Genomic DNA, 16,889 nt, shown 5'->3' with positions numbered 1-16,889 from the left:
TATCGTGGAGCTGGGGTCTCTTCTGCCCATCTCATGCTGCCATTTGCAGTGAAACACTAGTAGGTCCTTAGGCTGCGTGCATTTCATGCCCCATCACCTCTTCCTTTTGATAATCAGTGTCCAAGATCTGCTGGAAGTACTGTGTCTGGGCTGAGAGGTTTCAGGGAAGGCAGAAACCTGAGAGCATCTGAACCATCACTACTTCCATGCACCTGCCTGTGTGCTAGTGCTGTCTTCAGGGGGGTGTTACTGGAATTGGTCCATTATTTGCAAAGCTCTTTCTCGCTTGGAAGACACTTCAAAGGCAGAGTTATGGGGAGTGAGCTCCAACAAGGGAAAATGATGAGTCATCAGACAGATACTCAGCTGAGGTGGTTGAGTCAGGGATGTTCCTGCCTTGAGCATGGGGCTGGACGAGATAACTTTGTGAGGTCCCTTTCCTTTTCCTATGATGCCATGAACCATGCATCTTGCAAGGGTATAAATAGCTTCCTGATGAACAGTGCAACCCATCCACCCCATCTTTCAGTTCTAGAAATCTTAGATGCTTGCTCTCGAGGGAGTGTGGGGAGGTGTAGAGCACTAAGAAATGGCTTGCTCTGCTGTGTGGGTTGTGTGTGTATTGGAGGGGGGTGGAGGGGTTCCCCTTTCTCTTCCTCTTCCCTTTCCCTTTCCCCTTGCTTCTTATCCTCCTGGCAAGAGGCTTTTATGACTTTACTGTTTCTTTTCCTACCTGAGTTTCACCCTGCACATCTTGCTGTTGAGATTTGGTCTTGAGCAAAGGATCAGAGCCATGAGCTCTTTGCACAGCACATTTCTAAAAACCTGCCAACTAGTGCTCTGCCAAAGCATTTTACTTTCTCACTTCACTGCCAGCCCAAACTTGAACTCCTGAATTAATCGCCAGCAAGGTACCTATCACCCCATAAGAACTGGCACTGCCCTGAGACTTGGACAGTAGGGCAGGTGAGTGTTATTCCTGCTCTGTTGGCTATATGCTGTGTGACCTACTAGCTAGCTTCATCCATGTCTCGCTTTCTTCATCTATGAAACACCCTCTTTAAAGGGTGTCTAAAGCTCTCTGAGGTTATTAACCCAGGTTACTTTCCAGGTACATCTCTGCCTTCTTGCTTGGCGGCAGCACTGAATGAAGAAATTTGGATCCAAATGTTTTCAAGGCTTGGGGTTATTTTGATATGTGGTTAGTTTTTTTCTCTCTCTTGGCTGTGTCTTCTCACCGGATGGTCTGTAAACCTCTTTGTGCTAAACCGAAACCCCCTTTGTAGCTTTGAGAAGAAAGGCTATGACCCCTTGCATTGACATATTCTTTCACAGCTGCTGAAAGGGAGCTGTGTTTGGTTGCAATATCACAGCATGCTGCCCCGTACTTTCAGGCTGATGGGCCCACCCTTCCAGTAAACGCTCAACTGCTGCTCCACTTCTTAGAAACCTCACCACAAAAGGACAAGTCAGACCAGAGCACAGGGCCTGATGGGCTGATAGTCACTTTTAGCTTCCTGCAGTAGCTTATTGGCCTAGAAGCCTGCTGGGCTAGATCACTATGGGGAAAAGGGGTGGTTGAGTCATGCTATAGTTGCATTTCACAGAATACCAAGGAGAGCATGGAGTCCAGTTGTGTCCTTGCTCGGATCAACATAACTCCTGCTGACTGCAGGAGTGAGATCAAGACATGGCTTAGCTTCAGACAAGTGTCCACATGTTTATGCAGACACCGTGCATGTGCACTTACGCGTCAGAGCAGACTGGGGGACAGTAGCATCCTTGGGCTAGTGTTAATCCATCCAGTTTGGGCACCCATAGCTGCAAAGAGACAGGAACACAGCCTAGCAACCAGGAGATGTACCTCGGCCCCATGAAGGCCTTGTAGTCCGATTCACTGTCTTCACTGCTGTTGATGCCTGAGCTAGCTGGAATACAACTAACAAGTGGCCAGATCATGCTATACCCACATCTTTGTTTTGCTCGGCAGACCTACTCAATGGGGCTTTAACAGGTGTTTTCCTGAACTAAAGGATGGGAATATGCCCCAGGATCAGCTTGAGGCAGACATGCCCCTGATCAGCACAGAGTCCTTTCAGCCAAGGCACAGACACGTTCAGCAGGTCCATAGGCCGAGCTCTGCTCAGCATGTCAGCCTTGCATGGAGAGCCAGGCAAACTTCCCGAAGTCCTATCCCAGCATATCCTGGGACAGGGTCTCTGGAATTGGGGCTCTATATAGAGTCATAGAAGATGAGGATTGGAAGGGACCTCAGGAGGTCACATCTAGTCTAACCCCTTGCTCCAAGCAGGATCATCCCGAACTAGAGCATCCCAGCCAGGGCTTTGTCTAGTTGAGTCTTAAAAGCCCCCAAGAATGGAGATCCTACCACTTCTCTGGGTAGCCTGTTCCAGTGTTTTACTACCCTCCTATTGAGTTTTTTTCCTAATATTAACCTAAACTTCCCCTGATGCAACTTGAGCCCATTGCTGCTTGTTCTGTCATCTGCCACCGCTGAGAATAGTCCAGCTCCATCCTCTTTCGACCCTCCTTCAGGTACTTAAAGGCTCCTATCAAATCCCGTCTCAGTCTTCCCATCTCCAAACTAAATAAGCCCAGTTCCTTCAGCCTTTTCTCAGATGTCGTGTGCCCCAGACCCCCAACCACTTTCATTGTCCTCTGCTGGACTCTCCCCAACTTGTCCACATCCTTTTGGGGGCCTAAAACAGCTTTTCCTCCTCTGCTCCAAAGTACTTGCTTAGGTGCCCAGTGGGGCTGCCCACAGCGCAGTACATGTACTGCTGATAAGCACCAGAGGATGCCATGTTCCCTCAGGAAGGGCGTTAATCAAGGTACAGTGGATCTGTAGGCTGGGCTCACTCTTATGTTCTACAGAGCTCCAGCTCCCAGCTCTTCCCCACTGTGAATATATGTATGGTTTTCTAGGTAGCCATGAAAACCCCTTTGCAGGGGCCTGTGCCCTGTATATAGGCAATGCTGCAGTCAAGTCAGTTCTCTGGGACTGTATTTGTTGATTTTTGTATGGCAACTGCTGCCAAGATTTAGCCCACCTGGATGCTGGGGCGTGTGGTGGACAACATACATCAGAAAGTCTACGGAGCTGCCGTTCTAGTTGGAGAAAATGGTCCCAATGTCTCTTCAGTCGGAGGGTGGGCACAGGTGATTAGCACTGCCCTGACTGTGCTGGCGGAGGGGTCATCTGCTCGGGTACATCCCCTCATCCATCGTACAGCTGCCCCCACCTATCCCTTAGTGGAAATCTTAAAAGGCAAAGGTAATGTTGTCAATCCCCTCTTGAGAGGGAATCCCAGGTATCGGGTGGGCCAAACCAGTGCCCACAGCTGTAATTTATATCTGCCAGCAGCAGCTTGCTAGGCTCAGTCCATCTGCCATCATCATGGGCACTGCCAAGCCACTGGCCACAGGTTTTGTGTCTCTGGAGTACAGCTTGCCTTTCCCAGGGGCCTTTCAGGGTTTCATGCCAACACTGCACATCACCTCCTTTGCAGGAAACACAACCTTATTTTACCTCTACCATTTCCTGGCTCCCCCAGCCACACACAAAAAAAAAGAGCAGCAAGTATTTTTATTTTTTGAGCTTCTAGCTGCTAGAAATGTGCACTGTGGTTAGTTGTTTCCTCGACTATTTACCTGCTTTTTATTCTGTCTTTCCGCTTCCTGGTTTTCTCATTCTTCTTTCTTTTCTCTTCTAATAAGCCATGGAGCCCTTCATTTCTCCCTGGGAAAAAGGTTACCCCATCTACACAAAGTTGAGCCAGCAAAATGCTCCTCAGCAAGTGGTTCATTGGGTTCCTTGCATCTCATGGTGAGCAGCTGGGAGAACCAGCTCTCTCAGGAGGCTGGTTTGTGATCCTACATCAGGAAGGATGGAATAACTGAACTGGACTCAGTGCCCAGATGGCTGGTGATGATGTATCAAAGTGCTCTCGCACCCTCCCCAGACCAGGTGGTAAATCCTAAGGATTAGTGTTTGGGTTTCTAAGGTTTTTTTCAGTACCATCAAGGTGTCATATATGAAGTGGAAATAACACAAAAGCTAGTTTCATTGGTGTATTTCGATCCCCAGGTGGGTACAAGTGCTGTGAAGGGATCTGTTTTCATACCACTTTAGCCTCCAAGTCAGAAAACCTAACAATGTCAATACTTTGCATTTATACCAGGCCTTTCATCTATCAGTCTCATTGTACTTACAGATGTATTATTATGATGGTGCCATGATATTTTGCAGCAAACTAACTATTGAAACCAGGCTTTTCATCAGTCAGTCCCCAAGACCCACATAAATATTGTGTAGGTCAATATTATCACCCCCATTTTAGAGATGGGAAAACCAAGGCACAGAGCAATGACATAGCTTGCTTGGGGGGAGTCTGTGGGAGATCTGAGAACAGGACAAAAGGACTCTTGGTTTCCAATGGGATGGGTGCCCAATGCAAAATGAAAGCCTAGAAAACACCATTTACACCAACAGAAAAGATTTTCTATTTATGTTGGGACTCAAATTGGAAGCCAGAACAAGAGAAACATCACATTGAACAACGGGGAAAAAACCTCCAAAATGGCCTAATGTCTCCAGGCTCTTGCCAATGGAACCCAATCTCAGACTCTGGTTTACGGATGCTTCCGGATCTCATTGCTCAACCTAAACCTGGGTGGTTCTGCCACACTTCTAGAGATGCGTCGGCCCCTAAACGATATGCGGTGCTGCATCTTGCTGTCCTTAATGATCAGGGCATACGTGACAACAAAGGAGAGCCAGAAGCAATCCATGATGAGTCTCATTGCCAGCCCAAACCACTCCAAAAAGCTTACAGAGAACAGAAGCTCCTTCGTGATCTTGTGTGTGAGAGGCACAAGAATGCAGTTGACCAGGTCATAAAAGATGATCCAGCCCACGTAGGCAAACATCCCTCTGTGAAGCCGCTTGGTAACTGAGTAGATAAGGAGGATGCACACTGGATAAGTTATGATGGCCAGGGCAATAGCTACGTAGTAGAAATATGGAATCATCAGTGCCCAGCCTACTATGACCACACTTTTTTTCATTTCACTTCTAGCTCGCTCTAGATGGCCAGTCTCAAAGATCAGGTACATGTTTGTCATTAGGATCATGTAGATGGCAGCTAGAGAGGTGCCTGTTCTGGGGGTCATGCCACAGAACCCACCATGGCACAAGAGGTTCATGGTGTCTGTCTTCTCCGTACGCACCTTCGCAAGCAAAGCAAACTGACTGAACAGCTCGGAGTGAGAAGGCAGGCTGGGGGAGAAGGCGTTGGGGCTTGTATTAGGAATGAACTCCAGTGAGTGGAAACCTGCACTGGACAAGAGAAAGATTAGGCACAAGCATACTCGGGGTGGACGTGAGAAATGTTAACAGGAGGCTACCAAAGGAATGTGACAACAATTAACTGCACCCTTAGTTTTAGATTATCATCAAAGTTCTTTACAGGGGAACAAAGCGGGAGAAGTAAGAGAGAGGGTGTGTAAATGTGTAGAAGAAAGAGGTTTTTCTCATTTCACTGTAACTTGGCTATGTCCTTCATTAGCCTTTCCAATGAAGCCCGCATTCCCTAACTTCAGAGTGCAGTGAAAAGGTCCCTGGACAGGGAACGGCTGGCTGGCTCATGGGATACGTAGCTGAATTCCTTGGGCACTGGGTTGGGCCTGAAGGGAATTGTATCACTGCATAATCACTGTTTGAGAACCTGGAGAGGAGCCTTTACTGTGTGACTCTACATAAATCATGAATGCTACAAAGAAGCCGTGTCCATAGCAGAGCCGGTGGTGCTCTCAGTGTGCACTGAAGGGATGAGGCATTGGCTTCCACTCTCAGCTCTGCCACTGGTCTCCTGGCTGGCCTTGAAAACATTATTTGACTGCCCAGGCCATACAAAATAAGGTCCTGATTGTGACTCCTTTTATAAAACTCTTTGTGGACATCTATGGAGGAAAAGTGCTGGGATCATTTGCACGAACAGTCACCATAAGTGTCTGTTGCATCAGTTTTCTGCTCTGATAGAGACTGGATCTTTTATTTGCTGTGATGTAATCACTTGGCTTGAGACTCGGGCTTCAGGCTGATGGTCAGGCATCTTGGGAGAACCATACACTCACATACCATGTTTTAAAGTATTACAGACATAGGCAGGGCAAACCCTAGGGGGCTTGAGCACTGCACCTCTCATGGTACTCTGTGATCCAAAACTTCACCAAGGACCTGACATCCAGGAGCCCGGCCACCAGCATCAGCACTGGAGTTTCAAATTAGCTCAGTGTCCTGGTGACATGGTAGGCAGAGCTCAGCCCTCAACCTTCCAAAATAAGAGCGGAGCTTTGAAAATCCAGCCCTGATTGCAGGTCCTTTCTGGAAAACTTGAACTTAAAATGCAACCAGCTCCTGCTGAAATCAGCTGGCCAAATCCTGACCCTTTACTTGCCATCAGCTTCAGTTCTGCTTGGATGGAGTTTGCAACCCTATGCTTCAAGCATTCCAACCCTGGGGAGAAACTTTTGAGATGGAGACAAAGGAGCTGGGCCTTGAGGGTGGATGAGGATGACAGGGATGGCCAGGGAGCCATCAGCCCCTTTGCTGGGGCTATAGAAGAGAACATCAGTTACAGCCCTTTGTATTTTGTCTCCATCCTTCATTCCCAAAAAGTGGTAGTATTTCCCTCCCTCCCTCACAGGTTTGCCAGAGATCACATCAATGCTAACTTACCTCCTTTTCCAGCAGGAAATGGCGTGACCTCCTGATGAGGGGGTCCCTCTGCAGTGTCCTAGCACCGGCTGGATAGGGCGCTGTATACGCAGCTGCTGAAGTGCTAAGGGAGATAGCACAGGGGATCCTCTCACTGTCTGGATGAACAAGTTAGTCCTCCAATGCTCTGCTTAGCCAGCACCCTAAGAAACAAAAACAGAACTGAGGAACTTCCCGCCTGGGTCAGATCCATGGTCCGTTTAGCCCAATCTCCTTCTCTGACAGCGCTCACACATGGGACAATCCAACACAGTTACAATCATCTGTGGTCAAACAGGGGCGTCTCACCCTGACTAGGCCAGAAACCAACTGGCGAACCAGAAAAAGGGGTTGCTTTGCCTTGCTAAAGGCTAGCACCTCAGACAAGGACCAGAGACAAGCTTTTCCTCTAGAGACAGGATACCACTGGCATCTCCCAGCCCTGTTCTAGTAAGTGAAATCCCCGTGAAGTGCTCCCATTTCTGATCCCATCTGAAAGGGAACTTATGGGCAACCCCAGACTCCGGGCTTGCGATGGGGTTGGATTCTATTTCACCTTTTCACTTACCAGTCTCTGTTCCCTAAAGATTTCAAGCGGCTGTCCGCAAACTCTTAAACAGGTTCAATGCTACCAAACCTGAGGCTTTCACTGAAAATCCCTCAGTGGTAGGGACATCGCTATTGTCAACTTTCATTATTTTATTGCTATCCTGACATAGGGTGCTTTTCTGAAAGCCTCAGCACCTGGAGACATGTGATTTGGTGAGACTCTCAGCTGTGTAAGCCATGTGCGGCTTCTAGTCCTCATTTTTGTCAAGAAAAGCTTGAAAAGGCTCTGGAATAAGAAAGCAAAGGAAAAGAGCCCCCATTTATTATTTAAATAAAAATCTTCTGACTGTTGACGTTTTGTGTATTGGAGACTGATGCATGATTTTTTAATTCTTGAGGTTGATGGTGCTATAACTTCCCTTGGACAGTGACTAGCACAGAAGAAATCATAGACTCATAGAAAATGAGGGTTGGAATGGACCGCAGGAGGTCACATCCAGTCCAACCCCCTGCTCAAAGCAGGACCAGCCCCAACTAGATCATCCCACCCAGGGCTTTGTCCAGCCGGCTCTTAAAAACCTCCAAGGATGGAGCTGCCACCATCTCTCTAGGTAACCTATTCCAGTGCTTTACTGCCCTCCTCGTGAGAAAATTCTTCCTAATACCTAACCTAAACTTCCCTTGCTGCAACTTGAGCCCGTCGCTCCTTGTACCATCGTCTGCCACCGCTGAGAACAGTCCAGCTCCATCCTCTTTCAAACTAGTGTTGTCGACTGTTTAAATCTATCCCAGGAGGTTTCTGGAACACCAACGTGCCCGTGACACACAACACAAATGTGCCCACATGCTAGCGCATATCAGTTATAGATTATGGTGCGTAGACTTGACATGAGGCAGGCCAACGCACATTACTATTACATTTTTTAAAACTACTGGCCTACTGTGCAAGTCAGATTCAACATTTAATATTTATTTGTAATGAATGCCTTCTCATTTATCTTTTGGGGACCTCTAAGCAATCTCCTGGAGATTTCTTTCTAATTCCTGCAGACTCCAGGGCAATCCTGGAGGGTTGGCAACCCTATTTTGAACCCCCCCTTCAGGTAGTTGAAGGTTGCTGTTAAATCCCCTCTCAGTCTCCTCTTCATTAGATTAAATAAGCCCAGTTCCCCAGCCCTTCCTCACAAATGTAACCATTAGCAGAGCCCAAGATCACTTAAAATCAAGAACACTTTAAACATCCCATTTGCTTTGCACCACTGTTGTGTTTGCATCTCCTGCAGCTTGGACACTTCCACTTATCTTGCCATTTTCACTTCCTGTTTCTTAGCCGGCAGCTGCAATGTTTAGGTTGCAGATTCAAAGGGGAATAGGTGACGCCCACAAGATCACAGCTTTCATTGTAGCTTTGAAAAAAACAAGTGCTTGCTATTGAAAACTTGACACGATCAATTATTGGTTCCTCTCACAAACACTTTTATTTTATCAACAAACAAAATGTAGGGACTAGCCTAGGTTGTCTACGGGGATTCCTCCTCAAAGGGACTCAAATGAATGGCAATCTATTAGCAAATTAATTAATGCATGAATTAATTCATTGCCTGATAAAACCAAGTAGCCCCAGTCTGGACCAAATGCTTGCATGTGTGTGTATGTTTTTTTCTGTTGGGTAGATACTATTTTTATTACTTTTATTTATTCCTGTTTGCATTTACAGGAATGCCACCAAATGGGACTCCATTGTGTCAGGTGCTCTACATATATAAAAATAACAGCAGATAATCCCTACCCCAAAGAGCTCACAAACAAATGAGATAGAAAAAGCATGGGAGAAAGCAAGGCTATCATTATGCCATTTTATAGCTGAGGAACCAAAGACTTGCCCAGAGTCGTTGCTTTACAAAGATGCTCTCGACCTCAGGGAGGTTTGTGGGGCTGATATCATAAGAAAGATGGCCACTTTGTGGCATTGCCAACCTATAAAGCATAGTATATCATAAAGAGTACTGATTGGATCTGTATACCAGCATAGGAGATGGCTTCTTCAGGCTTTGAAAAGAGGATGTGGGAAACACTGCAGTAATGAGTAACGTTACAGTAGATTGCTTCCAACAAGAGGCTCTATAATAACATATTGGTGTGTGTCAAATGACATCTAGGAATTTAGATAACTTTACTTTCTGTAAGTACCTTGTGAGGGAGGAAGGTGCATCTGGAGGAAGGACCAGAGCCTGGCTCTCACTTTATGCTGAACAGTAACCAGGGAGTACTGGTTTGAGCCAAGGAGCACTCTTTTGCTCTGTTTGTACAGACCCTAGCACCATGTACCTAGCACCTGATCTAGCTCAATGGGGCTCTGAGCATGGTGCTACCTTAAATCGGATGATAAATAATAGCAAGAACAGAGTCCACATAAACAGGCCCCTGCGCACTCACACACATGGTCACAGTTCCCAGATGGTATCTTGTCAACACAGTGTCTTTCTAAATGCAAACCCTGCCCAGATGTGGCTTTCAGCCACGCTGGCCTGAGTCCAACATGACTGTACACACTTCGCTGGAATCTCCATGTGCCGGCTGCTTCTTCCCCTCACACCCATTTTAGACCAGAGAGTTATACCCTCAGTCACTTGTGGTTTATACATTTGCATCACTGAGAACAGAATCTGACCTAACACCTATATGAGACGCACTGAGAAAAAGCCAGAAATTCCCCTAAATTTTAGAGGTGGGCGGGTTTTGTTTTGTTTTGCTTTTTTATATTTTTTTAAGCTAATCGTTCAGTCACTGCGGGAGATCGGAGGGGGACACACAGTTTGAGCGAATCAAAATGATCTGGGAATTGGGAACAAAATCAGCCAGGAGTTTGGACTGCAAAAAAAGACAAATGAAAAGAAAAAAAAAAAAGAAACCAAAAGAGACCAAACTTTTAATTTCAACATGCTCAAAGCAAAACACACGGATGTTGTGTTTTGAAGGCACGGTTTCATTTCAAAGGTCCGGGAGACTCTTCTTTTTAACCAGGGTTCAAGTACCCCCCAAACTGAAACAAACCTCATTTTGAGTGGAACAAAAGATTGCAGTTGACCTGAAGTGAAACTGTTCTGCCTTGCTTTCTCACCGTGATGAGAAACCTAACAAGTTCTCATTCTGATCAACACAGACCCACATGTTATACTTACTTTTCAGTTAAACCAGCAAACTGAAAAACACCTCTCTGTAGAGTGGTGCCAAACAGTTGTGCCTTCAGCCCTTGTGAGCATCCCCAGGGCAGAGTGCCCTAGTGCCAGCTTCTACTGGCCCTTTTATTCTGTTATGGCACGCAGAACCAAAGGCACTGGACCTACCAAAAACTCCATAGTGTTCACTCCCCGGCTCTTTGCTGACTGAAGGAAGGCCTGGGACAGATGCAAACAGCCTTGTGACCCTGGGAGGGTTTGGATCTAAGGCCTGGGTTACCGTTTAGTTGTTTTAGAGGGATTCTCCTCCCTTCTGTTTGGCTCTGCCCCAGCCAGCAGCCAGGTGCCGTGCCAATGAGCCCAATGAGCCTGGGCCCAAGAGGGATGTTCAGTCTCAATAACCCCTTTCGGTCTTTGGCTGAAGCACCCAACAGAATGGCCTGAGTTAATCAGTTGTGCTGCTTTGAGTGATTGGCTGCTGCAAACTGGGATCACGTTAGGAACAGGACCTGCCCTCTGACCATAGATCCTGGCTTGCTCTGCTGATTTGTGATTGTTAAGGGATATCCTACATGCAGCAAGAAAGATGGCACCCCCTTCCTCTGGATTGTTTCCCTCCTTGTTTCCTGCCCTCCATTATAGGTGTCACTAGGGCAAAGACTCCCATTTTGAGTGCTGAACCCCAAGTGGTTGAATATTCAGCCCTGTGTGAGCTGGCTCAGGCTGTGAATTTACCTGTTTGTGGTAAAACCAGGAGTTGGGCTAAATAAATTCTTAAAATGCTCAGTGTTTCTTTGCCTCCCACCTGATCTGGCAGGCTAGGTTTTAAAAACCAAGCACTATCTTCCTTGGGGGGAGGTGGCTGAGCTCTTCTGTTATCACATAATTTTTTTATATTATTAAAATATATCTATATATATTTAGGTATATATATACATCCTCTATCATAGACTTCCATTGCACCTTTTCTTATCCAACTACCTAATAAACCCACGAACCCATTACAATAACAGCAGCCATTTCCCTGGGAGGGAAGGAATGGCTTGTAGACATTCCCATTCCCATGGGACGTTCCCATACACATTTCCACTTGGACTCAAGGAGGAAAGCTTCAGGGGCCTGTGAGCTGAAATGTAGGAAGCTGACATAAAATTCCCAAAGACAGGGATTGCTGCCTGTCTTCCTGTGCATGCAGTTCTGATGGGACAGAAAGGCCAGGCCACCTGTCCCTAGATAGTGGGGACTGTTCAGATGAACAGTTTTTCCACTGAACAGACTCTAAGTATGTAGAGCTGGTTTTCGAAGGTGTCCCTTGAGTGGAGGTGACTCAGTTCCTATCTGCATGTTAAGTAGACCTATATTGCGGAAGTGCGGAGCAACCGCTCCCTTGACATCAGAGGAACTTTCACATGCTCAGCACATCGGAAAACCCAGCTCCAAGCGTCATAGATCTGAAAGTGGCCCTAGGTAGGAGCTGCTTTAGCCAAGGTTGGGTTTAAACTCTACGCCTGCACTTTTCAGTCTTTGAGCTGGGAAGAGTGACACTGGCCTGGCTTCCCAGGGATCATGAACTTGGGAGGTTTCATTCATTCAGGTGTGTCGAGGGATAGAAAGTGCTATAGCCTGGCAGTGTCCCTCGCGTGGGGTGTCATGCCCAGTGAGTTTGTTAAACATGTGGGAGAGAGAGATGAGATCGAGGTGCAGATGCAGATTTTGACTCTGATAGGGTTTCAGCAGGCGGTGTTTGAAACGTGAGTCCTTCTCAGCCCATTATTAAGTGCAGGGCCATTTACAAATTCCAGCTGCAGAATTTCAGCCCTTCCAGCCATAGGGGTGCCAGTGTGTGACTCAGGCCCTTTTTGTGTAAGCCCTTGTATGATAATGATGGTGACCAGAGGACAAATATCCTCCATTGCACGGGGTTGCCAAAGGTGACGATGGTAGCTCCTAGGAACCCCAGGGCCCCACTTTGTACAGAAAAGAGTTGGCCTCAGCCCCAAGGAGCAAACAGTGACTCTGACTCAGCAAAACACTTAAGCATACGCCCAAGAACCGTGATGACTCAGGGGTTATAGATGCCTCATCAGCATGACTCATCATGTTTACAGAGAAAAACTTCAACAAGTAAAAATAAATGGAATTTTTAGCCCACCATAAAGAAGACCAAGGAGTGACTCAGGCACAGTGTATAAATGCTTTCATGGGGAGAAAATACTAGATAATGATGACCCCATTAATTCAGCAGGGAAAGGCATGACAAGAGCCTATAGCTGGAAGCAAAATGCAGGCACACTCAAGTTACAACTTAAGCATGTGTTTTTAACAGTGAGAGCGATGAATCCTAGAAAACACTACTGTGGGAAGTGAGGGATTCCTCATCACTTTGTATCCAGACTGGATGTCTTTGTGCATGATGTGCAAATATACTTTCTCCCTGCCTGTTAGCTCCTACACTAACTTTCGATTTTTTGCTTGGCTTTAAGTTTCCTTTCCTCTCCTTAGCCTTGACAGGAAGAGGGAAGTGATTCTTGCCTCTTCACTTTCATTCTTGATCAGAATTGAAAGCTGGCCTTTGTCTTCAGGCCACTTCTGCCCTGGGAAATATTCTCTGATGCCCATTGCCCACAGAGTGATTCATTCAGCTACAATGGAGGTGCTTGCTGCACAGGGCTTGGGACTGCCGAGCATCTATCAACAGCAGAATCGTACTGCCCTCTAGTGTCAGCCAAGCTGGCTGCCTCCATTACCCTTTACTAGTAAAGGTGAGATGTTCAAAAGACATCAGAAAGTTGAGTGCTTGGTCTTTGGAAATTTGGCCAGACCTGGGGGTCCTGGGCCCTAGACACAAAGGTTTGTAGAAACCTATAAAAAAGTCTCCTCCTTAAGCATTTCACTTGAATGTTAAACTGAAAGGCAGAGTCCCATTCTCCTTGGCCTGGCCCTCATTTTGCTGGGTGATTAGCAACCATGCATGGTGCAGACTCTAAGAGACTCAGACCTGTTCTAGGACGGGAGGAAGGAAGAAAGTAGTTGCAAACAATCATATGTTGCCCTTCTCAAGCATCTGACTTCTGATGGGCTCAAAGTGCAGCAGGCATTCTGGGAGAAAACTTCATGGTTATTCTGGGATATGGGGCCATAAAATTCTGCCTTCAAGCTTACTTACATTCTACATGACTGGTTCAGGATACAAATGCCTGATCTACTCTGGCATATTTGTGTAGCCTGGAACAAATGTCTAGAAAGTGTCTAAATAGGCCTCTACAAAGGCCTTAAGTATCTTGATTACCTCGAAGTAAAAAACATGCATGTGGGCCAGCCCACTGAGAAAGGCTGTCAGAAAGAAACAGAGTGTTCAAATCTCTAGCACTTTGCTTCAGGATGCACCATCCCTCTCCACGTATTTGTGAAATAGCATACGAGAAATAAACCAAGCTCAAAAGAGACAGAGATGTTGGCCCTGAATTTGAGAGGTTCTGAGCCAGCGAAATGGGACCATAGCATTACGTCTTCAATCCCTGGGCTGGTTTTCAAAAGAACTCAGCCCCCACCCAGACACTTGGATGACCAAGGTTTTCAGGGAGGGGGGCTAAGGGTTCAGTATTTCCAAAGCTCCATCCACTTCATTTAAGTGGCTAAAGGGAGCAGGAAGATCTGTCCCTGGTTGTGAGTGATGAGTTCTTGAAAACAGGACACTCAGCATTTTTTCAAATCTGACTAGTAATGAGGCAAAGGACTAATTCAGCTGGCTTGTGCAACTGTGAATGTTGGTATTTTGTGTCTTCAAGAGCTTTGCTTTGTACTTTTGATGTCCTCTTGAGTGGCAAAGTATTTGCTAATGTGCTTTTAAGGTGTTGCTATTTATTTCAAGGAAGAAAATCCATACCCAGAACTAGTTATGTCCAAGAATAATGTGTCTTGACTAGCAACACTGGCCTGATCCAAAGCCCTGAGGTCCCACTGGAGAAGACCAGTGATCTGGTGGACTTAGCCTAGGACTTGAGAGTTGTAGAGTCAAGCCTCGACTCTGACACAGACTTCCTAGATGACCCCAGACAAATCACTTTCTGAGCTCCAAAATGACCACACTGCTCTACCTCACCAGGGGGGTGTGAGGTGCTCAGAGCTCAGAAATTACACTAATAGGAGCTTTCTAAATAATTGAATGAGTTGGTTGGGGGATACAGTGCAAGCACATGAAGAGAGTACATGCAAAGTGCTTCAGACCCCACCCTGATTTGAGACACTTCAGTTCCACGTGAACATACTGACTTTTCCCAGCTGAAGTGGCTCATAAGTGCCAGAGCCAATGCTGCTGAGACACTATGGCCACAGGGCCTGGTGAGCAAGCGTATTAACATGGGTCTCCTGAGGGTAGGCCCAGCACACTATTTCCAGCCAGCCGGACCAGGCTGTGGGGCAGGAGCAGGGCTCCATCCAGTAAAGCCCAGCCGGGATAAAGGACAACGTGTTAATTTGTTTTTAAGCTACAAAAGCTTTGTATTAAAACTTCAAAGGCTGGGTTCTGCACCTCTGGAACACAGTACACCAAGGAAGCTCAGTGAAAGAGACTACATGCTGTGAGGGCATGCTACATGAGACCTGGCCCTGCCAGCAAGGGGTCACTTTGTCCCTTAGGAAGGAATGAGAATATCTGAGCCCCCTCTAGGCTTTACACTGTCCCTTTTCCAGCCCTCCTCTTGAAGCTGTCTCTCTGCACCTTGCGCTGAATAGTCTGGGAAGGTGTCTGCCCCTCTGGGAGCAAAGATCCAGGCCAGCATCCATCTCACTGAGGCAGAGCCTCTAGCTTGCTCCTTTCCTCCTGGCCCTATATACCTCCCACTCTCAACTGTCCAGGGGCCAGCTTCAAAGGGAGCACTGGAGAAAGACCTAGTTAATGCCTGATGTGTGGCGTGGTGATTGGAGCCCTGTGCTAGAAACTTGGCGAGAGGCAGCTCCAAGCCCCTCCAGAGTGAGGTGGGGTCTCTTACTCCCTGGGCAAGTGGCCTAACCACTCATCTCAGAGGAAGGTGGGGAGGGTAACTAGCACAGCGCAAATGATTGACTTTAGGAAAGCCAACTTTGATGAGCTCAGGGCAGTAGTCAGGGAGGCACTCAGAGCCCAGGGGGTAGCTAGAATGGGGGTCCAGGAAAGGTGGTCCTTCCTCAAGGAGGCTATCCTTGGGGTGCAGCAGGACACAATTCCTCTGTGCAGGAAGGCGGGAAAAGGGTCCAAGAAAACTTCATGGCTGAGCGCGGATATCCAGGCTGGCCTGAGGGCAAAGAAAAAAGTGTACTGGCGGCAGAAGCAGGGAACAGAGACAAAGGAGGAGTACACCTCCCTGACCCAAGCTTGTAGGAATTTGGTAAGGAAGGCTAAAGCAGCACTGGAGCTTAGATTAGGTTCTGGGATTAAGGATAACAAAAGTCCTTCTTCAAGATATAGGTAGCAAGAAGTCTCGGGGTAACATTGGACCCCTACGGGGCAGGCCAGGGCAGTTGGTGACAGATGCGCGAGAGAAGGCAGAACTCTTTAACAAGTTCTTTGCCTCCGTGATCCTGTTTGCTGACAATGGGGTGCTCTTGGGTAATAGCGTAGAGAGGCCCAAGAAGGATGCGAGTCCCCCCACTGTTAGTTCAGACCTAGTTAAGAATTACCTGGAGGGCTTAGATGTATCCAAGTTGGTGGGCCCAGATGACCTTCATCCGTGGGTGCCGAGGGAATTGGCTGGTGTCATTGCGGAGCCATTGGCACAGCTGTTTGAGGGCTCCTAGTGCTTGGGCCAAGCCCCTGAGGACTGGAAAAGGGCCAATGTGGTCCCTATTTTCAAGAAGGGGAAGAAGGAAAAGCCTGGCAACTACAGGCCAGTCAGCCTCACTTCTATCCTGGGGAAGGTCTTTGAAAAAATTATCAAGGGCCACATTTGTGAGAGCCCTGCAGGGGAAGTGATGTTGAGGGGTAACCAACACGGGTTTGTGCCAGGCCAATCCTGCCTAACTAACCTGGTCTCTTTCTATGACCAAGTAACAAAAAGCTTAGATGTGAAGGAGGAAGTCGATGTCATCTTCTTGGACTTCCAGAAAGCTTTCGACACAGTGTCCTGCCCAATTCTGGTGGGCAAGCTGAGGGACTGCAGCACTGACGAATGCACAGTCATGTGGGTGGCAAACTGGCTCCAGGGGCGCACCCAGAGGGTGGTGGTGGATGGGTCTATGTCGACCTGGGAGGGTGTGGGCAGCGGAGTCCCCCAGGGCTTGGTCCTTGGGCCGGTGCTGTTCAACATCTTCATTAGCGACCTGGACGAGGGTGTGGAGAGCACCCTGTTCAAGTTCGCTGATGACACCAAGCTGTGGGGTAAAGTGAATACACCGGCAGGCAGGGA

The 16,889-nt window shown here is 47.4% G+C and overlaps 1 protein-coding gene across 1 annotated transcript in view; it reads right to left on the bottom strand.

Annotated features, from left to right (window-relative positions):
- Positions 1-4,514: 4,514 nt before the first annotated feature.
- Positions 4,515-16,889, bottom strand: part of TMEM217 (transmembrane protein 217) — a 15,072-nt gene continuing 2,697 nt past the window's right edge. The window contains exons 2-3 of the mRNA XM_019546224.1: positions 6,761-6,942; positions 4,515-5,354 (exon numbers count right to left, since the gene is read on the bottom strand). Coding sequence (XP_019401769.1) covers positions 4,654-5,226 — 573 coding nt within the window. The 5' untranslated portion in view covers positions 5,227-5,354; positions 6,761-6,942 and the 3' untranslated portion in view covers positions 4,515-4,653. The remainder of the gene's footprint in view (positions 5,355-6,760; positions 6,943-16,889) is intronic.

The sequence above is a fragment of the Crocodylus porosus genome, unplaced genomic scaffold (genome assembly GCF_001723895.1).
Source record: "Crocodylus porosus isolate Cpor-Errol unplaced genomic scaffold, CroPor_comp1, whole genome shotgun sequence".
Classification (NCBI taxonomy): Eukaryota; Metazoa; Chordata; order Crocodylia; family Crocodylidae; genus Crocodylus; species Crocodylus porosus.
Note: the sequence above shows the minus strand (reverse complement) of the source record. Positions and strands in the feature narration are given on the sequence as shown.